Source organism: Peromyscus eremicus, chromosome 2 (assembly GCF_949786415.1).
Source record: "Peromyscus eremicus chromosome 2, PerEre_H2_v1, whole genome shotgun sequence".
NCBI lineage: Eukaryota > Metazoa > Chordata > Mammalia > Rodentia > Cricetidae > Peromyscus > Peromyscus eremicus.
Genome location: NC_081417.1, coordinates 91,887,985 through 91,913,334, shown reverse-complemented (window position 1 = coordinate 91,913,334; position 25,350 = coordinate 91,887,985). Strand labels below are relative to the sequence as shown.

The 25,350-nt window shown below is 36.9% G+C and overlaps 1 protein-coding gene across 4 annotated transcripts in view; it reads left to right on the top strand.

Annotated features, from left to right (window-relative positions):
* Window positions 1-2,987, top strand: part of Ptprd (protein tyrosine phosphatase receptor type D) — a 378,271-nt gene extending 375,284 nt beyond the window's left edge. For all 4 annotated transcript variants that reach the window (XM_059254481.1, XM_059254480.1, XM_059254479.1 and 1 more), the window contains one exon: window positions 2,325-2,987. In XM_059254481.1, coding sequence (XP_059110464.1) covers window positions 2,325-2,393 — 69 coding nt within the window. In that variant the 3' untranslated portion in view covers window positions 2,394-2,987. The remainder of the gene's footprint in view (window positions 1-2,324) is intronic.
* Window positions 2,988-25,350: the final 22,363 nt, after the last annotated feature.

The following is a 25,350-nucleotide window of genomic DNA, read 5'->3' as shown; positions in this document are numbered from 1 at the left end:
ATGGGGAAAGCAACCAATTGTTTATTTAATATTTTAAAACCACATCTTTCCCTTCTTTAAATGTGGAGACAATATCACAATCTTCAAGTTGTTGTGGACATTATATGAGAATGTATGTTAGGTTGAAATACATTAAATTGTTAGCATATTTTTCAGATAAAATAGCTATTTTACGTATTTCTTTTTTTTAAAGATTTATTGCATATACAGTGTATGTATGCATATTTTACATATTTCAATGTGTGTGTGTGTATGTGTGTGTGTGTATGTGTGTATGTGTGTGTACCTGTCTATATGTATGTATGTGTGTATGTATGTATTAATAAAAACTTTGTACCTAACTGTAGGTAGATAGATTAAAAAATGTCTGGCACATAATATTCTACCAGCTACCTTTACTTTTCTATTTTATTTCTGTTTACTTACAGAGACACTGGGTGCTTTTATTTCATTTCATACCACTGGCCATGTTAAATATTTGGAACTTGAATATTCCCTGTTTTCTATTCACTAATTAATATGTACATTTCTCAGTATAAGTTCATGATTTAGAGAATCATAGTGGTAGTGTTTATATTCCTCACATATCCACCAAATGATACAATTTATATGTGTTCTTCAATTTACAATATCTTTCAGACTTTGATTTCAAAATAGTGTAAGCATTTGGCTTGCAATACTTAAAACATTATGTCAGCCTGACAAACATAATGGGTGTTGGGGTGACAGAGGGAAATTGGACATTTAAAAAGCCTTAACACTTAGCCAAGCAACTTACTGTGACAAGACAGAAAAGCAAACTCCATTTATTTTGCATTACCATTTTTATTGTAGAAAAATGCACATTTAAGCAAAATAGAAGCTATCTACTTTCAGCCCCATTGGCTACTGAAAATAAGTTTCTTTTATAGGGAAAATCCTACTTTTTCTCATCCCTGTGGTTATCTGTAAATTGTAATTTTTCCATCTCCCCAACAATGCTCCAATTTATTTCAATATGACAGGGCCCTTCCTTGTGTAAGAAAAGGAACATTTTGTATCATTCTATTTTGGTGTGAGTCCTCTAGAACAGACAACTTGCAATCACACTGAATTTTAGGGCAAGTGGTGCATGTATGTGGGCAGCCATTCTCAGGGATGGCAAGCCAGAAAGCCCAAGGCTCCATAAGCACTTTGTGTACCTGCTGCTCATACACAGCTACCTTTCATTCTGTCTTAGGTTTCTATTGCTGCAACAAAACACCCTGCAAAAACAAGTTGGGGAGAAAGAGGTTTTTTGGCTTATGTTTTCATATAAGTCATATAAGTCAGGATAAGACCTAAAACAAGGCAGGAACCTGGAGGCAAGAGCTGATGCAGAGACCGTGGAGGGTGCTGCTTATTGGCTTGCTTCCCATGGCTTGCTCAGCCTACTGTCTTACAGAACCCAGGACCACCAGCCTAGGGTTGGCCCCACCCATAATGTGCTGGGCCTTCCCCCTCCCATTACTCATTAATAAAATTCCCTATGGGCTCTTCTACAGCTCAACCTTGTGGAGGCATTTTCTTAATTGAGGCTCTCTCTTTTCAGTTGACTTTAACTTGTGTCAAGTTGACACAAAACTATCCAGCACAACTTTCTTTCTTATAGATGCATAGGATCTTTTCTGCCCCTATCACTTACGTGGGACTGTCTGACATGATGGTAATTCTGATTGAATCTGAAGCCCGAACTGATTCTTTTATATTTTTTTTTTGTTTGTGTGGGAGTAGAGTGCACATGCCACAGACGACATGTGTGCAGGTCAGAGGACAATTTGTGAGAGTAACTTCTCTCATTCTGTTATGTGGATCCCAGGGATCAAGCTCAGGTCTTCAGACCTGGATAGAGGCAAGTGCCTTTAACCACTGAGCAATCTTGCCTACTTCCTTTTTTCCCTTTTCTTCTTTCCTTCTTTTTTGGTAAACTCAAATTCAGTGGAAAGCAACCCAGAACATACAACTTGCCTTTACGGAAATTCACATTTTTTTTTTTCCAACTGAAAATAATCAGATACTTAGGTCATTGTGAAAGATGGCTGTAGCACATAAGAAGAAAGATAATATTCACTGGAATTATTATGGCTTGGAATTAGGAGCCGTGTATCAGTCAGGTTGATGAGTGAAGTTAATAACATCCTCACATGGCTAATTGTTCTTTGCTCATTGTTGCTTGGTCATCAGACTAAATTAAAGTGGCAGTGTTGCTGCCTTGGAGATATAATTTTTTCTTTACAATGCTGGTTTTATTTTTCAATTAAAATATCAATTTTATTCATCTCTCCCTTGTACCCTGTGTCCTGCAGGATCAATACCAGTTCTGCTATCGAGCCGCACTAGAATACCTGGGCAGCTTTGATCACTATGCAACGTAGAAACCCCTGATTCCTTCTGGATTTTTACTACAGGCCCTTCGCTATCCATGGAGTCTCTTCTGAGCCATACAGGGCACTTGAGAAGTCCTTCTTAACTTCTAGCTAACAGCCACTTAGTGGGACTATTACAAAACAAAAACAAACTCTTCCAAGTGGACCAAGAATTCACAGTTTAATCATCTAACCTGAAAAATAATAACAAGAATCCTGACTTAGGGAGGCATCTGAAGGATTTTATTTACAGATACCTCAAGGATTCAAAATAAAGGGAAGAAGAAATGACAGCAAAGAACTACCATCTTGTTCAAGATTGCTTGGTGGGGACAGAGAAAGCTTGCCTGTGGGCCTCAGTTCAGCACAAGGCATTTGCTGGTGTGGCTTCTCACAATAAGGTGGACTCTGCTTCAACATCACCCCTTTCCCCATGCCACTCATACTTGCATTTTAGGGGTAAGGGTGGGGCTGTTTAAAAAGAAAGTCCTTGATTTCATTTTAGTGTTGTAAAAGATTTTGCTGCCCTGTGCTTCAGTTCTAACTGTGCAAACTTTTTTTTTAAACAAATGTATCATTCGATAAAGTAAATTCAAAAAGTTATGTAATTCTTCATTTTTTTATTTCAGAATTGTAGGTTTTTTAAGCAGTAGAATGGTTATCTGTAATATCTTACTGTAGAAATATCAAATCATTTGAAACTTTGCACATTTTTGTGCAACACTCAATCTACAGTATCTGTCTCAACAGATATTACACATTTGTTTGGCATAACTGATGAGAAAGTGCCCATTCTCTGCAAGCTTCAAGGGGAATTTTGTTTTGCATTGTTTTATTTTTGGAATCAACAGGGAGGCGCAAAGTATAAAGTTGCTGCTAACATATGCATATATAGATAGATATCTATATTTTAAGGGTATCTATGTATATATAGACAGTATGTCCACACAAAGATTTAACTGCCATTCAGTTCTTCCATTGTTTAGTGTTTTTAAGGATAAAAAGCAATTGTAACCATCTTTTCCAAGTTATTTTTAGTATTTCAAAACTTTAATTTGTAAAGGGAATTGAGGAGTGCACATCATTGATTATTGAACCTCGCCCCTGACTTTCCTGCCCTGCATTCCCCCACCTACCCAATCATATTCACAAATACTGTTTTGTTAGCCAGGCTTCCAACAAAATTCAATATTTCTAACACTCTAGTGCAATAACAATTCTTAAATATCTAAGAGGTGTGCATGTGGGAAAGGTCAGTGCATATCCCTTTAGGAGGGAAGAATGTTGTAATATATCAGCTATCAAGTTGTTTTTTTTTTAAAAAAAAGTATATTCAATCATATTGTCTATAGTATGTGCTATGAAATTTGCATTTATGATATGTAACAGGGGCAAAGCCAAACTCATGTTACTCTTTCAGTCAAAAACATGTTGTGGCTGCGGCGTCCCTCGGAGATGCTGTACAGTTTCTCGTGGCTGTGGCATTCCTGGGAGGCGCTGTGCTGTTTGATTTGGTTTTAGTTCTGCATTTAGAGTGCCTTATAATTGATGCCTATTTTAATAGCATTTCTTTCTACCTTTTGGTTGATTTCCATTAGTTGTTCACATCTGTTACTCTTTCAATTAAAGTATTATCTGTTTACCACATGTATATAAACTCTTTGAATAATATGCATTCCTAGTTTTCAGCCAAGTGGGGGATGTTAGTGATTGTACCAGCCCAAAGCACTTGGATAATCAGGGCCTCTCCGTTCCTCATCGTCACATCAGGAAGAGCAACTTGTCTCACTTCTAATCCCTTCCAAATCTGCTCTGGAGCATGCAGTAACCACCAGTCTTACTTACAGAGACAACTTCAGGATATATTTGATATTCCATTAGGAGTTTTCTGAAAGGGGCAATAAATTATATATATATGCATACATATATATACATATATATGTATGTATATATATGTATGTATATATCTCCCCAAACCTTTCAACAGCATTTCCATAGGAAGCCATGGATGGTGGCATGAGTTTGCCACATGCTATATGATTTTAAAGTACTCTCTCCAAATCCTAAGAACTCTGAAAGAGTTTTGATACAGGTATAATATTTTGGTTTAATTTCAGCTTCATGATGTTCTGCATGGAAGGGTATTTGTTTTCACATTTTCCTATTATTAGCAGAATAAACTCCTAGAGACCAAACACTTGCAAGTATCATATTTGAGCATTTTTGTAAAAAATAAAAATAAAAATAAAAAACAAAAAATGAACAAAAAAAAAGAAAAAATAGAAATATATATATATATATAACACTAAAAAAAAAAAAAGAATCTAGAAGGCTACCTCAGAATGAGACTCTCTAACCTACATCAGAACCAGAGAAGAATGTGCACTATGTGGGTCTGTTGTTTTCTTTTCACTTGTATCATTGAAGATTTATCCAAGTGCCAGGTTGCTCAGTGCTATAATTTGGTTTTAGTGAAATAAAGGGAGTCAGACAGGTATTGCATCATCTAGACATGCCATTTTGGACATGTGGGATCTAATGGAATATCACATACCAGAGTGACTGGCCAGTTGAGCAGTTCATCTCTCTGCACCCAAACCTGCCTATATGGCAGAAGGGGAGAAGACAGTCATCACCAGAAGAAAGTGAATGGGACGCATACCGTAGGAGGATGAGGCAGGCACTACTCCAGAATCAGGAGCTGTTCCTAGAACTAACTCCCCACTGTCACTGATGTGCATTCCACTCTGTACTTTTCTCTATGACCATTCAAGTTTAATTTCCCAGGCCAATGTCATTATCCGCCATTACCATAAACATCCAAGTTTCTAGTTATTTTCATCATCATAACCAGTACGGTGCTATTATTTACCTATGTACGTGTAGTTATGTATAATTTTGTAATTAGTTACAATGGTAAAATATCAAATATATAAAAGTGATTTGTACAGAACTTTATTTTAGCTCTTTTTTAAAAATGGTTTGCATGGTTAGACAAGGCAAGGACAGCCAGGGGAGGGAAGGGCCTCTAGGGAACTTTGCACTTTCTATACCTTTGTACTATGCACTGCCCTATTGATTCTACACCCAATAATGTTATTACTTGAACCCATATGTAGAAACTCCTTCAGAAATTCATTTATGTGTCTGTGGATAACACATCACAACAGGAAAGGAAAAATGCATAGTAGCGTACATGGTTTTTCTTTCCTGCTGATTTTTGGTTTAGCTTTATTTTAGTTTTTCTTGTCATTTTAAAATCCCCTTCCCATTTTTTTCCTTTTTGGGTTTTGATTTCCATTGGTATATGGGTGCCCTGATACTCCAGCAGAGATCAGAAGGCTACAGATCCATCCTATCCATCCGTTACATGGCTTTGCCATCCAAGCTTGGAGTGTCTTTACAAAGATAACAGTTGTGTTCTTTGCTCTCGTTTTGGATGCATAGACTGAAAACTCAAAAAAAAAAAAAAACTTGTAAAATGGCTTGTTAAAAAAATACAATTACCTCTAATTAGTAGTACGCGTAAGTGTTTTACAGAATGAAAGGCGTGCTTTTTATTTTCTTACTTCGTTACATTGGTGGCGAAAGAAGTCTGTATGAAAATCAGTTCTTTGCTGACACAGGTTCCATTTGTTACAAATGAATTCTAATAAAAATGTCAGTGTTATGCAGCCCTGGCCTTTGTTTTTGTCCATTCCAAGCATGCTGCTTTCAAACTAGCTAGTTAGTCCCTCTTTTCTAGCTATCTGCTTAGGTCCTGTGTACTGGTAGGAATTACATTTACCAAGAACCTGCTCCTCACAAGTGTCCTGTTCTTGAGGTTAGCACTTTCTACTGCTAAGCAAACAAGTTCAAGAAATAATTCCACATATTCACATAGTCAAGAAAGAGGCATTGTTTTCATTTGTGGTAGAGAGCATAGACAGTGTCAGATCCTGTAGGATGTATGTTGTGTATGTCAGTGTAATGTTGAGAGAAACCATAGCTTTCCTGCACACAAAAATAGTTCCATGGCATTAGCTTATTGAACATTTAGAAACATGGCTGAGAAAACACTTGGCTTTGGATTATTTACTCAGACACTCAATATAACTAAATTGTAATAATAGATCAGATTTGCTCCACATATTGGGGAAGCAGCTCTGAACAAGTGAGTTATTACTGCACACAAAGATAATTCTGAGAGAGGCTGCCTCTGAATCAATGGCAACACCACATTCAGACATGCTATCAAGGAAAACACGGCCTCCTGAAGCAGGATTGTACATTGTAAGTGAGAGAATGTGTTACTCAAATTGGCCTACAGAAAAAGAAAGGTGTTTGTTGTCTCATATACCCCAATCTAAAATCAGAATGATCTTATACTGAAATAGTGGGAAGCCACAATCTCCCTGTCTGCTTTCTACTTCTTCAGTTCAGCCTTAAGTTCATCATAGTGCCACTAGCCAAGTAAGAGGAAGTAAACACTTTACCCCGACAAGCAGCAATTCTAAATGGAATAGGGTCTTATTGGCCCAGCTGACCACATTTGGAATAAGTGATCATCTCAGAAGTACAAGTGAAGATAGGAGGGAAAAGTTCACATTGAGTTATCAGATAAGGATGGGTTTCAGGCGACCATTTCTTTACCAAAAAAAAAATCAGTGACAATTATGAGGACAGCTACAACTAGCTGTAAATCTGAGTCAAAGTTAAGACATGTCAATCAACATGATCAAGAAAACTTGTTGCCGTGGAAATAATTACTTAGTGCAGCAATCCCATTGCTCAGGAATGATTTTGGAAATCCTGATACTGAATAAATGATGAGACTTAAATAAATAATTAACTTTTCTTTCTCTTCCCTCCTTTCTACTTAATTGGCCTTTAGTTTTACAGATTTGATCACCTTATTATTGATAATTTAGGTATTATTATCCTTTTCTAGAAAATAGGGACAGAAAGTTGAGAGTGCAGCATATATATTTGGGCCACTACAGTTTACTCCTTTAAAGAGATATCTGAAGGGAAGGCCAGAGATGACAGAGATGGTCTAACTTTATACATCTATATATATGCCAAAATTATTGGTTGAGAATTACTGAGCAGTGATTAATTTAGGGCTCCTACACTTAATCTGGCCTGTGATTAAATTTTAAAGGAACTTTAACAAATTAAAGTTTAATTTGTAAAGACAGCCAAGATGATGGCTAAGATCCTTGAGGAGCCTCTCCCTGTAGACACCTCCCACTAAAATAACTTCACAAGAGCTAAGGATATCATGTGACATAGTCTCTGCTTTTGTTACTTAAAAATAAGGAGAAACAGGAAAGAGTTGCCTATCACCCCTTCTTCAACTCCAAGTAGGCGTGCATGGTGAGCCACACCTACTATCAGGAGAAGAGTCCAAGTCTAGGACTTGACTTTCAGGGCTAGGCAAAGTCCCTCCACAACACTAGAATCATAGGCATGGATATGTCCACCAGAGCTTGGTCAAACCAAGCATCTTACTGCTCCCACCACTGTCCCTTAACCTTGGACAGCAGAGTTGAAAGAGAAAAGACTTCAGCCCATTGAAGAGATAGCACAAGGACTTTTTTTTTTCATAGAACGCAGAGGCAGTCATGTACCCTGTAGAATCTGAAGGCTCCATGCATAGTCCACAACTCATAGAAAATCTCAACCTTCTTCACCATGAAGCAGAAACCTGCACATGGGTGGTTGGCCCAAACTTTTGCCATAGCCACTCTAGCTTTTGAGTAAGCCTGGAGAACACCTTCCCTCTTCTAAGACTGTATAGGTTTTTACAGCTACAAGGCAACCATTGTGACACATATGGTTGGGGAATGTTTCTATCATCCATCCCCATATTTAAGGCCCAGGAAACACAGCTATTACATGTCATGTGTTCACAAATAATGTGGTTGTAGAAGTGACCCCAAGGCAAAGGACTGCGCTTCAGTGAAACGGACACACGATTTGGCCTGTTGAGTGGTGGTGCTCCTGATATATACTAAGTCTGTGGAGATACTCTCAATTGTGTGACTTGCATCTGTACATGCCTTTGCAGCTGTGAGACTTTGCTACAACTAGTCTTCACCTTGCAGCAGGAGACTACCCCTAATATCACAAATACTGTCAAAATGGTCCCCAAGAAGAACAACTTAGACAAATTCAAGATGTCCAATTAAAAAGAATACTTATTAAACATGATCAGAGAATTCAAAAAGGACACAAATAAGTACCTAAATGAACTTAGTGCAGATTTGGAAAAAACTTATTGATGTTCATGAAAATTAACAGCCAAATGAAATAATAAGGAAGATAATTCAGAATATGGAAATGGAATTCACCAAAGATACAGAAATACCAAAGAACTGTAATGAATCTGGAAGTGAAAATTTTAATTAATCAAATAAAAAGCTCAATGCAAGCTTCACCAATAGAATAGATCAGGTAGAAGACATAACATCATGATTTGAAGAAAAGTATAGAAATTGAGTCATTCAATAAAAGAAAATGATAAATTATTAAAACCATGAAAGGGATAATGAAGTATTTTCAGGATGTTGTAGAAAGATAAAATATATGAATTATAGACATAGAAGAAAATACTTAAAACATGTTTTCAATAAAATCATAATCTCCCAAACCTAGGGAGAAGAATCCCATAAACATACAAGAATCCCATAACAGAAAAGAGGCTCCCCACATGCTTTGTAGTTAAAACACTAAAAACAGGGTTCAAAAAAGCTAATGGAAGCTGCCCATCAGAATAACAAAAGTTGATTTGGGAGGAAAATTTAAAGGCAGAAGGGCTTGGAAAGATGTATTCCACATTTTGAAATATTACAATCCCCAACCCAAATAATTATAAACAGTAAAACCAACTTTTATATTTAAGGAAAAGTAAAACTTTCAATGATTAAAAAAAAAAAAGGATTAAAAGAATTCCAAGGAAGCAGGTGGACTAACTGCAGATCTTTACATCTCCTTCCTCTCCTCCAAATCCAATCCCCTAGTCTTGTCCTCAGCTCTGCAGCAGACCACTTGCTACAGCTTTTCTTCCCCCTTTCCCCATCTCCAATTGAGCACACAAATCTGTGGTGATATTATGTCCCCCAATACATTGTACACCCTAATAAACATATCTGGGGTCAGAGAACAGAACAGCCACTAGATAGACATAGAGGCCTGTAGCCATAAGGCCTGTGCTACCACCACCGGTTCACCATGTCCCAGCGAGGGGCTGTGGGTTGAAAAACAGAGACAAAAGACAGCGGGTCATTCACCTCAGCAGAGTGCGGAATGCCATTTATTGAAAGAAGGAGGAAACCTTAAATACAGGATTACAGCACAATGGGAGAACCCCAGAGGGCAGAAGTTCCTTCCTACTGATGTTTACAATCTTGCATCTAAGCTGTTAACACCCAATATGCAGGATACACAAACAACGAACTTCCCTTAAACATTCAGGAGGGTGGAAATGGGCAGGGAATTAGCATAGGGAGGACATCAAGGTCAAGGTCGGCAAGCAAGGCAGCAGCTACCCAAAATGGGGGGGGGGGGCAGGGCCCTACAGAGGCCAGAAAATAGTGGCACACACACCTTTAATCCTAGCATTCCAAAGGCAGAGATCTGTCTGGATCTCTGTGAGTTCAAAGCCACACTGGAAACAGACAGGCATGGTGACACATGCCTTTAATCCCAGGAAGTGATGGCAGGAAGCAGAAAGGTATATAAGGCATGAAAACCAGGAATTAGAGCCTGGTTAAGCTTTTAGGCTTTTAGCAGTACTTCAGCGGAGATTCATTCTGGATGAGGACTCAGAGGCTTCCAGTTTGAAGAAACAGGATCAGCTGAGAAGATAGCAAGGTGAGGTTAGCTGTGGCCTGTTCTGTCTCTCTGATCTTTCAGCATTCACCCCAATACCTGGCCCTGAGTTTTTTGTTTGTTTGTTTGTTTGTTTGTTTGTTTTTTTATTAATAGGGCCCTTTAAGATTTGTGCTACGCTGGGCGGTGGTGGCGCACGCCTTTAATCCCAGCACTCGGGAGGCAGAGGCAGGCGGATCTCTGTGAGTTCGAGGCCAGCCTGGGCTACCAAGTGAGTTCCAGGAAAGGAGCAAAGCTACACAGAGAAACCCTGTCTCGAAAAACCAAAAAAAAAGATTTGTGCTACACGCCGGGCGGTGGTGGCGCACGCCTTTAATCCCAGCACTCGGGAGGCAGAGCCAGGTGGATCTCTGTGAGTTCGAGGCCAGCCTGGACTACCAAGTGAGTCCCAGGAAAGGCGCAAAGCTACACAGAGAAACCCTGTCTCGAAAAAACCAAAAAAAAAAAAAAAGATTTGTGCTACACAAATCTGCTCCTCAACTTTCCTTTCCACTCATCCCTTTATCTCAGCCCTCAACTCCAGAAGGCATTCCCTGGAAACCCACAAGCCAAGTTTGCCAGAGAAGCAAGTAGGCCAGTGATACAGATAGAAAAACTTCAGATCTTTACTCACCTTCCTCTCCTCGAAACTCAACACCCCAGTCTGATCTCCATATATGCAACAGACTCCCTGTTGTGTCCTCTTCTTGTTTTCTGCTCTCATTCCCAGTGGACTAAGCTGTTCCTGGGGGTGCGCCCTGCTTTCCTTTCTTCTGTGGACCCATCACACCCACCACTTCTAGCCCATCCCCATTCCTAAGTGTCAGCTCCCAATGCCTAGGAATGCATTGAACCCGGAACCCCAGTGGCCACACCTGGCAGGATCTCAGAAGCATTCCTGACCAAGCAACAACAGCTATCACAGTCTCCTAAGAACCAGAGTGGGCAGCAGAAACTACAGCAAAAAACATGTACCCATCAAAGCCAAGACCAAATATTAGCACCTAGAATTACAATCATCCCAAACCCAGATGGCCAGATGCCAGCATTAAAACATAATCAGTTAGTGGAGGATGATATGCATCCATTAGAGTCCAGTAATACTATTACAGTAGGCTCTGGAAAATACAACGTAACTGAAGCACAAAACAAGTAACTTAAAGAGCCTTTATGAATATGATACAGGTCCTTAAAGAGAAAATTAACAAATCCATTAAATAAATCTATGAAAAGACAAACAGTTGAAAGAAATGAATAAAAAAGTTCAAGACCTGAAAGTGCAAATATAATCTATAAGGAAAACCCAAACTCAGGGAAATCTGGGAAATAAAAATAGGAACTCAGAGAAAAGCCTCACCAGCAGAATATAAGAGGTTGAAGAGAGAATCTCCAGCATTGAAAATAAGACAGAAGAAATATGTACATTGGTCAAAGAAAATGTTAATTCTAAAAAACTCCAGGCACAAAATATCTAGGAAATCTAGGAAAATTTGAAAAGAACAAATCTATGAATAATAGGAAGAGAGGAAGGAGAAGAAACCCAGGTCAAAGATATAGAAAATATTTTCAGCACTTTCATAAAAGAAAATTAACTAAAGAACGAGGCACCTACAAAGGTGCAAAAAACCATATAGGACATAAAATATACTGGATCAGAAAAGAAATTTCCCTTGGCACATAAAAATCAAAATACTGAATATTGAGTATTAAAAATACTACAAAGTAAAAGCTACAAGGGAAACAGACCAAGAACTACATAAAGGTAGACCTATTAGAATAATACCGAGACTCTTAAAGCCATAAGGGCCTAGACAGATATGCTAGAGACTTTAAGAGACCACAGATGCCAGCCCATACTATTATACACAGCACATCTTTCAATCACAATATGTGTAAAAAGAAAGACATTACAGAATAAAGCCAAGTTTATGCAATTATCTATCTACAGATCCATCAGACAGAGATGCTATAAGGAAAACTGCAATCTGAAGAGGTTAAACACAACCAAGAAAATGTGAGGAATAAATAATCCCAGACAAGCAAATAAAAAAGGGGCAAAAAATCTTACACACCACAACAACAAAATAACAGAATCAACAAACATTGCTCATTGATTACTCACAACACCAATGGTCTCAATTCCCCCAATAAATAGACACAGACTAAAAGAAGGGATATGAAAACAGGATCCATCCTTCTGTTGCATCCAAGAAAAACACGTTAACATTAAGAGTAGACATCATCTCAGGGTAAAACGATGGGAGAAAAAGATATTTTAAGCAAATGGACATGAAAAGCAACCAGTTGTAACCATTTTAGTATCTGACATAATCGATTTCAGACTAAAACTAATCAGAGGAGATAGGGAAAGTTACTACACACTCATCCAAGGAAAATTCCACCAAGCGAACATTGCAACTCTTAATATTTATGTAGCAAACACAGGGGCATCCAAGTTCATAAAAATGCAACTATAACTTAAATCACATATTGACCTTCACACATTGATAGTGGGAGACTTCAATATCCTATTCTTGCCAATAGATAGGTCATTCAGCCAAAAATAGGTCATTCAGCCAAAACAGAGAAATGCTGGAGCTAACTGACATCATACACCAAAAGGACCTGACATATATTTAGAGAACATTTCACCCAAACTGAAAAGAATTTACCATATTCTCAACACCTCATGCAACTGTCTCCAAATTGACCATATATTAAGACACAAGGAAAGTCTCAGCAGATACAAGAAAATTAATATAACACCCTGCATCCTACTGGACCACCATGCATTAAAGCAGAATATCAACAACAGAAACAACAGAATGCTTACAAACTCATAGAATCTGAATGACTCACTACTGGATGAAAAATGGGTCAAGACAGAAAATAAGAGAGAAATTAATCTTTGTAGAAGTGAATGCAAATGAATAAACAATATTCCAACAATTATGGGACACAATGAAGGCAAGTTCATGGCATTAAGTAAGTGCTTTCATTCAAAAATGGAGAGATTTCATATTACTAAATAAACAGCACACCTGAAAGCTCTAACGAAAAGAAGAATCACAACCAAAAGGAATAGACAGCAAGAAATAATCAAACTCAGGTCTGAAATCAATAAAGTAGAAACAAACAAAAAACAAGGAATCAATGAAACAAAGAGTTGGTTCTTTAAGAAAAATCAGTAAGATTGACAAACCCACACACCAAATTAGCTAAAGTGAGGAGAAAGAATATCCAAACTAACAAAATTAGAGATGAAAGGGGGGGACCAAAAAAGACACTGAGCAAATCTAGAGAATCAAAAGAATGTACTTAAAATACTATACTTCACCAAATTGGAAAATCCAAAAGAAATGGATAATTTTCTCAAAAAAATACCACTTATCAAAGTTAAATCAAGGTGTAGCTGGAGAATTTCTCTCCAGCTCCCGCCACCAAGTCCCGCCAGTCTCAGAGCCCACTTATAAAATAAACACACAGATTCTTACATTATTTAAACTGCTTGGCCATTAGCTCAGGCCTGTCATTGTCTAGCTCTTACTCTTATATTTAGCCCATTTCTATTAATCTTTACTTTGCCACATGGCTCATGGCTTACTGGTACCTTACATCTTCCTTGTCCTGGTGGTGGCTCCAGGCAGTCTCCCTCTTCCCTTCCTGTTCCCTCAATTCTTTTCTCTGTTAGTCCCGCCTATACTTCCTGTCTGGCTATTGGCCAATCAGAGTTTATTTATATATAGCGATATCCACAGCATCAAGGACAGTTAGGAAATTTAAACAGACCTGTAACCCCTAGTGAAATAGAAGTAGTCACTTAAAAGACTCCCAACAGAAAAAATAAATAAGAACAAACAAACAAACAAAAATAAAAAAACAAACCTCAGGGCCAGGATTTAGTGAAGAATTCTACTAGACTCTCAAAGAGGAGTTAACACCAATACTGTTCAGTATATTCCACAAAATAGAGACAGAAGTTAAATTGCCAAGTAGTTTTATAAGAACACAGTTACACTGATTTCTAAGCCACATAATGATCCAACAAAGAAAGAGAATTAAAGATCAATTTCCCTTAAAAACATAGATGCAAAAATCACTCAACAAAATACTTGTAAATTGAATCCGAGAATACATCAAAAAGATCACCCACCACAATCAAGTAGGTTTCATCCCAGTTAGGCAGAGATAGATCAACATTCATAAATCATAAATGTAATCCACCATATAAACAAACATAAAGACAAAAAAAAATCATCTCATTAGATACAGAGAAGACCTTTTACAAAATATAACACTTCTTCATGATAAAAGTCCTGGAGAAATAATGGATACAAGGGACATACCTCAACAAAATAAAGGCAGTTTACAACCGGCCTATAGCCAACATCAATTTAAATAAAGAGAAACTCAAAACAATTCCATTAAAATCAGGAACAAGGCAAGGTCGTCCACATCCTGAAGTCTATCTGATCACAATTAGATAAAGCTACACCTCAACAACAGAAGGAACTAAAAAAAAAAAAAAAATTAAAGGACAAACTAATGGAGAGTAAACAACACACCATTAAATGCCAATGTGCCATTAAAAAAATAAAGATGATTTTTAAAAACCATAGAATTAAATGAAAATTGAAATACAACATACCCAATCCTATGGCATATGAGGAAGAAGTCTTAAAAAAGATTATTTTATTTTATGAATATCTTGCCAGCTTCTAAGTCTGTACACCATGTTGCGTGCCTGATGCCGAAGAGGTAAGATGATATTACCAGGTTCCCTGGAACTGCAGAAATGGAAGTTTATGAGCTACCATGTGGGTACTGAGAACTGAACCAAGGTCCTCTACAAAAGAAACAAGTGCTCTCAATGCTGAGAGAATCATCTCTCAATCCCTAGTGAAGGTATTCTTAAGAGGGGAGTTTATATATCTAAGGATATACATTTCTGAGAGCTTTGAAATAACTTAATGTTGAACCATGTAGCCTTTGAAAAACAGTAAAAAAAAAATCAAAGTTGTAGATGGAAAGGGATAATTTAGAAAAAAACAGCAATGCAACTATTCAGTGCAATAAGAAGATGGTTCTCTTAAAAGATAAACAAAATTGACAAATCTTTAGTCAAAAGACAAGAAAAAGAAGACTCAAATTCATTAAATTTAGAGATGGAAATGGAGACATTAAAATAGATATCAATGAAATTCAGAAAATCAAAAGAATATAACTCAAAACCATGTATTTCAATGAATTAGAAAACATAAAAGAAATGGATAAATTTATAGATATACATGACTTATTCAAATTAAAACAAGATGAAACAAATAATTTTAAACATATCAATAATCAGAGTCAAGATTGAAGCATTAATACAAATCTTCCAACTGAAAAAATTCTAGGACCAGATGGATTCATTGCAGAATTATTTGACCAGACCTTCAAAGAACTACTTCAGTGCTACTCAATTTATTCTGTAAGAAAATAGCAAAGGCAGGAATGCTAATAACAATTTTTATAAAGCTAGTATTATACTGGTTCCAAACTAAAATACAAATACAAGAAATAAATTAAAATTACAGACTCATCTTCTTGATGATTCAAGATTCAAAATTCACAATAAAATACTTACAAACTAAATTCAAGATCATATCAAAAAGCTCATTCATTGTGATTAAGTTGGTTTCAGTCCACAGATGTATAGTTGGTTCAATATATGAAATTAAATAAATGTGATTCAGCTCATAGACAAAAATGACATCATCTTCTCAATAGATTCAGTAAAAGCCTCTGACAAAAATCTAGCATCCATTCATGATAAAAGTCATAGAGGCTAGGGATAGAGGTGACATACTTTAACATTAAAGGCTGTTTATGAAAAACCTAGAGTCAATATGTTAAATACAGAAAAACTCACAAGTGTTCCCAATAAGAACAGATACAAAACAAGGCTGTTCATTCAATGTAATGCTAATGTCTTATCTACAGCACTCAGAGAAGACAAGAAAATAAAATGGGAAAACAAGTGAGAAAAGAAGTCAAAGTATCCCTATTTACAGATGATATGATTCTGTACATAAGACACCCTAAGAAGAACCTCTTAGTGCTGATAACCACTTTTAGCAAAGTGATAGATTATAGAAACAAGACACAAAAATCATATATATTGGGTTAGAGGACATAAATTTCTTTTTTAGTTTTTTTTTTTATTGATAATGGATTTTATTTTATGCAATACATCCTGACTGAATGCAAACTAAACAATAAGATCATTTCCGCCCAGTAAGAGTGGATATTATGTCTAAAGATGGCTCAGCAGTTAAAAGCACTGGCTGCACTTCTAGACATCCTTTGTTCTACTCCCAGCATAAATATGGGGACTCACAAAACTATATAATCTTTTTTTCTTAAGAAATTTTTTTATTCATTTTACACACCAATCAAAGATCCCCCTCTTCCTTCCTCCCACCCCTTCAGCCTCCCCCTTCCAACCCACCCTCCATTCCCTCCTACAAGAAGGTAAGGCCTCTCATGGGGAGGTATATTTAGTAGAGGCAAATCCAAGCCCCTTCCCCTGTCTCAAGGCTTTGTGAGGTGTCCCTACATAGGTAGTAGGCTTCAAAAAGCCTGTTCATGCACCAAGGATGGATTCTGATCCTGTTGTCAGGGGGCCCCTTAAGCAGATCCAACTACACAACTGTCTTCCTTATGTAGAGGGCCTAGCCTAGTCCTATGCAGGCACCACAGCTATTGATCCACATTTCATGAGTTCCCACTAGTTTAGTTTCAAAAGATACAAAAACAATTGGTATAACCTCCTGTATTCTCTCAGACAACCATGGATTAAAGTTAGATTTCAACAACAGAAAGCCTACAATCTCATGGAAACTGAATAATGCTCAACTGAGTCATCAATTGGTCAAGAAAGAAATAAAGAAAGAAATTAAAGACTTCCTAGAATTCATTGAAAATGAATGTACTACATACCCAAACTTATGGGACAATATGAAAGAAGAAAATTCATAGCACTAAATACCCACATAAAGAAGATGGAGAAATCTCACACTAGTGACTTAATATCACACGTAAAAGCTCTAGAACAAGAAGAAGCAAAGTCACCTAGGAGAAATAGATTACAGGAAATAATCAAATTGAGAGCTGAAATCAATAAAATAGAAACAAAGAGAACAATACAAAGAATCAATGAAACAAAGAATTGGTTCTTTGAGAAAATCAACAAGATAGACAAGCCCTTATTCAAACTAACCAAAAGGCAGAGAGAGAGAGAGCATCCAAATTAACAAAATCAGAAATGAAAAGGGAGACATAACAACAGATAAAAAGGAAACCCAGAGAATCATCAGGTCATACTTCAAAAACCCGTACTCTGCAAAACGGGAAAATCTAAAAGAAATGGACAATTTTCTAGATAGGTACCACATACCAAAGTTAAATCAAGACCAGATAAACAATTTAAATAGACCAATAACCCCCAAGGAAATAGAAACAGTCGTTAAAAGTCTCACAACCAAAAAAAAAAAAAAAAACAAAACAAAACAAAACAAAAAAAAAACAACCAAAAACTAGGACCAGATGATTTCAGTAAAGAATTTTATCAGATTTTCATAGAAGAGCTAATACCAATACTCTTCAAATTGTTCCATATAATAGACACAGAAGGAACATTACCAAATTCCTTTTATGAGGCTACAGTTACTCTAATACTCAAATGACACAAAGATGCAACAAAGAAAGAGAATTACAGACCAATCTCCCTCATGAACATTGATACAAAAAACTGTATAATCTTATGCCCTTTTCCAACCTCAGAGAGAACTGCACACAACAGGTGCATAGACATACATGCCTGCAAAACACCGGGGTATTTCACTAGATAAATAAATTTAAAACTAATTCTAAAAATATCAAGTACTGAAGAAAGGGAACTCTTACATATTGCTGGATTTTACACCAGCACATCCATTATGGAAAATAGTGAGGAAGTTCATCAAATAATTAAAAATGGAAAGACCATATGATCCTGTTCCCTGACACCTGGGTGTGTCCAAAAGGAAGTGAAATCTACATTCCTATGTTCATTGCATATTCCTAACAACCAAGATATATAAATGAAGTAAAATGTTCATCAACTTATCATAGATAAAGAAAATGTGGCAATACACAAATGAGGTATTTATTATTCAGCTATTAGAAAAAGAAAGAAGTCCTGTCATTACTGTCAACATAGATTGAAACTAGAAAACATTATGTCACAGGAAATAAGTAAAGAACAGAAAACCAGAAAATCAGTCTGGAATGAAGCTCATTTGGTATACTGCTTTCTTAATACGCATAAAACCTGGTATTCATTCCATACATTCACATAAAATGAAGGATGAAGGCACACATCAGTAATCCCAACATTCAGGTAGTAAAGGTGAGAAGATCAGAAGTTCAAGGTCATCCTTGACTACATAACGAAATTTATGCCAGAGCAGGTACCAGGAGATCCTGGAAAGCAAGGAGGAAGAAAGGAAGAAGGGATAGAAGGAACAAGGGAGAGAGGGAGGGAGGGAGGAAAAGAAGGAAGAAAATACTTAAGGTCTCAACTCATTAAGTATACTCTGAAAACATTGATTGTAAAGAAGATGAAGTGGGCGAGATTACTAAATTATATTGTTATAGTTAGGAAGCTCTAGTCTACACAGTAGGGTGACAGTAGGTGGCAATAACTACATTTCAGAAATCTGTAAGGAGGCATTTTGGAAGTGTTTACCACAAAGAGATGAGGAATATATTAGAGCCAAAAATGCTTATCTAGATTTAAGTATTACATAGCACTTATGCTTAATAAACACAACATTGTGCCCCATTAATATGGACAGTGTTTGTATTTGTCAGTTAAAAACAAACTTTACAAATACATACTATATAAAATCAGTCAGAGAAACAAATTCTAATAGTACTTAAAGGGGCTTCTTCAGATTTTAGGGAACTACTATAAGGAATCAATTTACATCCTGCCACTATATATGCTAGCAAAATAATAGTAGAATATCCTTAATGTCTAACAATAGGAAATAATTTTAAATGTGAGAAATTATACATCTATATTATATATGTATATACATATATGCATGTGTATGTATGTGTCATGGAGTATAGGCAACAAAAGAATGATAATTTTGAAGTCAATAACAAGTAATAGATAATACATCATGGAGAAATCAAGCTGGTGTTCAACTAGAAGCATCACCTCTACTGACTAGTGCTGATAGTAATAGAAGGTGTTATACATATTACTGGAGAAGAAAAATAATCATCAATTTCACCCAGCCACAAATCCTGCTAGCTACAATAATGACCTGTCAGCACGATTTGTCCACTAGTGTCCACACAAATGTTGTGGGAGTAACCAATCACTTTTTAATTGAATTTAAAGTCGACTCCATGAGATTGAACCCATACCTGAAACTATTAATGAAGCCAAAATACTGAGAATAGATACATCATGGGCTCAGGAGCAAATCTTATTCTGATAAAAAACACAGCAATAAATGCCTCCTCATGACATAATGCTATACCTGTAGGTCAATGCATCTCTCAATTATCATCAGAGAAGCTTCTTGTTGCCGTAGGTAATTAACACAGACACACAGACACACAAACTTGATGATGTGCAGTGAGTGAGAGACTTTGGAGTGCTCAAACCTAAGGGGATGTCTTCATTACATCCCTCCCCTAAGGCTCAAGGGATCTATGCAGGAGTAAAATGATGATCAAATCCAGGGGTAGTGGATGACTTCAAGGAAACCACATTTTCAAGATACAAAGGATCGATTCTCATATGAACTCACAGAGATTGTGACAGCATGCACAATACCGAAGAAGCTCAAACCAGACAAAATGCTGGAGGTGAAGTGGACACAAAGTCCCAACCCCAGAAGCTGCAGGAGAGTGAAGATTAGTTTTTTTTCAATGGAATGACAGTAAGTATATCAATCACACTCCAAGACAGACCTCATGCTCAGGAGTAGCTGCCTAACACAAATCAGATCCCATAAATGTGTATATGTGTGTGTGCTGGGAGGGGCACTGCTGTTGTCTTTTGGTGCTGAGTTTCCGTTGTAGTTATTTGTTTGTGTTTCAAGAGGGATCAAATAAAAGAAGTTGCATTGGTAGGGAGGGGGAGAATCTGAAAGCAGTTAGGGGAAAGGAAAGAATGTGATCAAGATATATTATGTGAAATTCTAAAGTAATAAAATGTGGAACAAAAAGAGATCTCTTTATATAACAATTAAGAAATACCCCTTTAAATAGCCAAAAGGCCAATGAAGAAATCATAGTAAAAGTAAGAAATAATTGATATCTTAAAAATTAATCTGACATTGAAATTTGTGGCACAATTCTAGATTTATACTTCATGAGCACACACAAATGTTAAACATAAAAGACTATAAGATATAAACATTTTCATTATTTAGTAAATATAGACGACAACTATGTTGAATTATGCTAATGTAAGTCCCCAAGATTACCAAATGATAAGTAAATTCCAAATGAAGAAAGTCTTCTGTGCACCAGGAAGATCTATCAATTCTGTACTGACTTGCATTCTGTACTGATATGCATCAAAATATAGGCAATGAGAGAGAGAGAATAATCCTCATGGAAAATTTTGAAATGTTTCTCATGGTAATTGCTAAAATATGCAAGTAATCAATAAGGATATAGCAAATATGAATGTTCTGATTTTAAAAATTTAATATAATGACCTTTGCTGACCACTAAACTCAACAACTAAAGGATGTATATGATCTTCAGGAGCACATGAAACATTCACAAAAATTGACTAAGGATTGAACCATAAAGCAAGCATTTTAATAGTGCAGGACAATATTAAAGTTCAGCTGAAGTTGGTAACAGACATAAATAGAAAAGTTTCTATACAGCAAAAAAGTAGTACCTTTCTAAATAGCGAAAGAATCAAAGAAGAAATCAAACTGAAAGCTGAAATAATTTATATGTAGAAATTTTAAAATAGGCAAGAAGTGAGTGCCTGGGCTCAGCCTAGATCCCATCCCTGGGCACCAGCCATTCCGAGGAAGACCTGCCCAACTTGGCCCCAGGTTATGGCCATCGGGCAGGGTCCCCTCCACCTCCACTGGGAAGGCTCCCCTTCTCCAAGACCCCAGGCAGACCATGCAATCTCCATGCCCTGCCCCCACACCCATCCGCCCGAGACCCCAGCCACTTCCTGAGACTTAGAGATCAGCCCCCAGCTCCCATCCTGCCCAGGACCTCCCATCTGGACCAGAGCTCCCATTCTGCCCCAGAGCTTCCATCTGGACAAGAGAGGCTTCCTGAATCTGTCAGCTCTGTCTGGACCAAGTGCACTGATAAGACCAAGAACGAATCCACAAGGAGATGGGCAGACGTCAAGGCAGAAGTACATACAACAAAATGAAGAGCAATACAGCACCATCAGAACCTAGCCCTCCTCCAACATCTAGACCTGAACATCAAAAAATGGAAGAAGCAGAAGAAAATAGCCTCATGAATAACATCCTGAAGAAGGTAGAGGCTTATATAGAAGGAATCACAAATGAAATTGAGGAAAAGACAAACAAAATATGGGAAAAATGCTATTAAAAACTAGAGGAAAGGACAAATAAAGCAGAAGAAAACAATAAAGCCCTGGAGGAAAACAATAAAGACCTGAAAGAAAATCATGAATAAGCAAAGAAACAGATGAAGGAAACAGTCCAAGACCTGAAAAGGGAAATAGAAAAAATGAAGAAGACACAAACAGAGGGAATGCTGGAAATAGAAAATCTGAGTAAATGAACGGGAACTTCAGATGCAAGTATAACTAACAGAATGCAAGAGATGGAAGAGAGGATCTCTGGTGTAGAAGATACGGTAGAAGAAATAGATTCATCAGTCAAAGAAAACACTAAAGCCAACAAAGTCATGACCAAACCTACAAATAATAGGGATAGAGGAAGGAGAAGAATACCAACTCAAAGGCACAGAAAATATATTCAACAAGATCATAGAAGAAAACTTTCCCAACTTAGAGAAGGAAATGCCTATGAAGATACAAGAAACCTATAGAACACCAAACAGACTAGGCCCCACAAAAAATTCCCCTTGCCACATAATAATTAAACAACTAAACGTACAGAATAAAGAAAGAATATTAAGAGCAGCAAAGGAAAAAGGCCAAATGACTTATTAAGGCAAACCCATCAGAATAACACCTGATTTCTCAATGGAGACTTTTAAAGCCAGAAGGACCTGGGCAGATGTAATGCAGACACTAATAGACCATGGAAGCCAGCCTAGACTAATATACCCAGCAAAACTTTCAATCATCATAGATGGAGTGAACAAGACATTCCAAGACAAAGCCAGATTTAAACAATACTTATTCACAAACCCAGCCCTACAGAAAGCACTAGAAGGAAAATTCCAACCTAAGGAAGTCAGATACACCCTCAAAAACACAGGCAATAGATAATGCCACAGCAGTAAACCCCAAAGAAGAGAAGTACACACACACTACCACCAAAAAATAACAGGAATGAACAATCACTGGTCATTAATATCCCTTAATATCAATGGACTAAATTCACCTATAAAAAGACACAGGCTTACAGAATGGATATGAAAGCAGGACCCATCTCTCTGCTGCATACAAGAAACACACCACAAATTCAAAGATAGACCTAAGAATAGAAGGCTGGGAAAAGACTTTCCAACAGAATGGTCTTAAGAAACAAGTGGGTGTAGCCATCCTAATATCCAGCAAAATAGACTTCAAACTAAAAATCAATCTAAAGAGATTAAGAAGGGCATTACATACTCATCACAGGAAAGATCCACCAAAATGAAGTTTCAATTCTGAACATTTATGCCCCAAACACAAGGGCACCCACATATGTAAAAGAAACATTAATAAAGCTGAAACCACATACAAATCCCCACACATTAACAGTGGGAGACTTCAACACCCCACTTTCACCACTGGACGGATCTCCCAAATCGAAACTTAACAGAGAAATAAAGGACTTAACTGATGTCATGACTCAAATGGACTTAATCGATATCTACAGAACATTCCATCCTAACAAAAAAGAATATAACTTCTTCTCAGTACCCCATGGAACCTTCTCTAAAATCGACCACATACTTGGCCACAAAGCAAATCTCAACAGATACAAAATAATTGGAATAACCTCCTGTGTTCTATCAGACCACCATGGTTTAAAGTTAGATTTCAACAACAACAAAACTACAGAAAACCTACAATCTCATGGAACCTGAATAACGCTCAACTGAATCACCAATGGGTTAAGGAAGAAATAAAGAAAGAAATTAAAGACTTCCTAGAGATCAACGAAAATGAAGACACCACATACCCAAACTTATGGGACACTATGAAAGCAGTGCTAAGAGGGAAATTCATAGCACTAAATGCCCACATAAAGAAGTTGGAGAAATCTCACACTAGGGACTTAACAGCACACCTGAAAGCTCTAGAACATGAAGCAAAGTCTCACAGGAAGAATAGACGCCAGGAAATTATCAAAGTGAGAGCTGAAATCAATAAAATAGAAACAAAGAGAACAATAAAAAAATTAATGAAACAAAGAGTTGGTTGTTTGAGAAAATCAACGAGATAGACAAGCCCTTATCCAAACCAACCAAAAGACAGAGAGAGAGCATCCAAATCAACAAAATCATAAATGAAAAGGGGGACATAACAAAAGACATTGAGGAATCATCAGGTCATACTTCAAAAACTTCTACTCCACACAACTGGAAAATCTAAAAGAAATGGATAATTTTCTGGATAGGTACCACATATCTAAGTTAAATCAAGACCAGATAAACTATTTAAATAGTCCAATAACCCCTAAGGAAATAGAAACAGTCGTTAAAAGTCTCCCAACCCAAAAAAAAAAAAAAAAAAAAAAAAAAAAGGCCCAGGACTAGATGGTTTCAGCACAGAATTCTACCAGATCTTCAAAGAAGAGTTAATACCAATACTCTCTAAATTGTTCCACACAATAGAAACAAAAGAAACATTACCAAACGCCTTCCATGAGGCTACAATTACCCTGATTCCTAAACCAAACAAGGATACAACAAAGAAAGAGAACTACAGACCGATCTCCCTCATGAACATTGATGCAAAAATTCTCAATAAAATACTGGCAAACAGACTCCAAGAACACATCAAAACAATTATCCACCATGATCAAGTAGGCTTCATCCCAGGGATGCAAAGGTGGTTCAACATATGAAAGTTTGTCAATGTAATATACCATATAAACAAACTCAAAGAAAAAAAACACATGATCATCTCACTAGATGCAGAAAAGGCATTTGACAAAATCCAACACCCCCTCATGATAAAGGTCTTGGAGCAATCAGGAGTACAGGGAACATACCTAAACATAATAAAGGCAATTTACAGCAAGCCAACAGCCAACATCAAATTAACTGGAGAGAAACTCAAAGCAATTCCACTAAAATCAGGAATGAGGCAAGGCTGCCCACTCTCCCCATACTTATTCAATATAGTACTTGAAGTTCTAGCCAGAGCAATAAGACAACATAAGGAGATTAAGGGAATACAAATTGGAAAGGAAGAAGTCAAGCTTTCCCTATTTGTAGATGACATGATAGTATACTTGAGTGACCCCAAAGATTCAACCAAGGAATTGATACAGCTTATAAACACCTTCAGCAACATAGCAGGATACAAGATCAACTCAAAAAAAAAAAATCAGTAGCCCTCCTATATACAATTGACAAACAGGGTGAGAAGGAAATCAGAGATACATCATCCTTTACAATAGCCACAAATGTTATAAAATACCTTGGGGTAACACTAACCAAGCAAGTGAAGGACCCATATAACAAGAACTTTAAGTCCCTGAAAAAAGAAATTGAAAAAGATGTCAGAAAATGGAAAGATCTCCCATGCTCATGGATAGGCAGGACTAACACAGTAAAAATGGCAATCTTACCAAAAGCAATCTACAGATTCAATGCAATCCCCATCAAAATACCAACACAATTCTTCACAGACCTGGAAAGAATAATA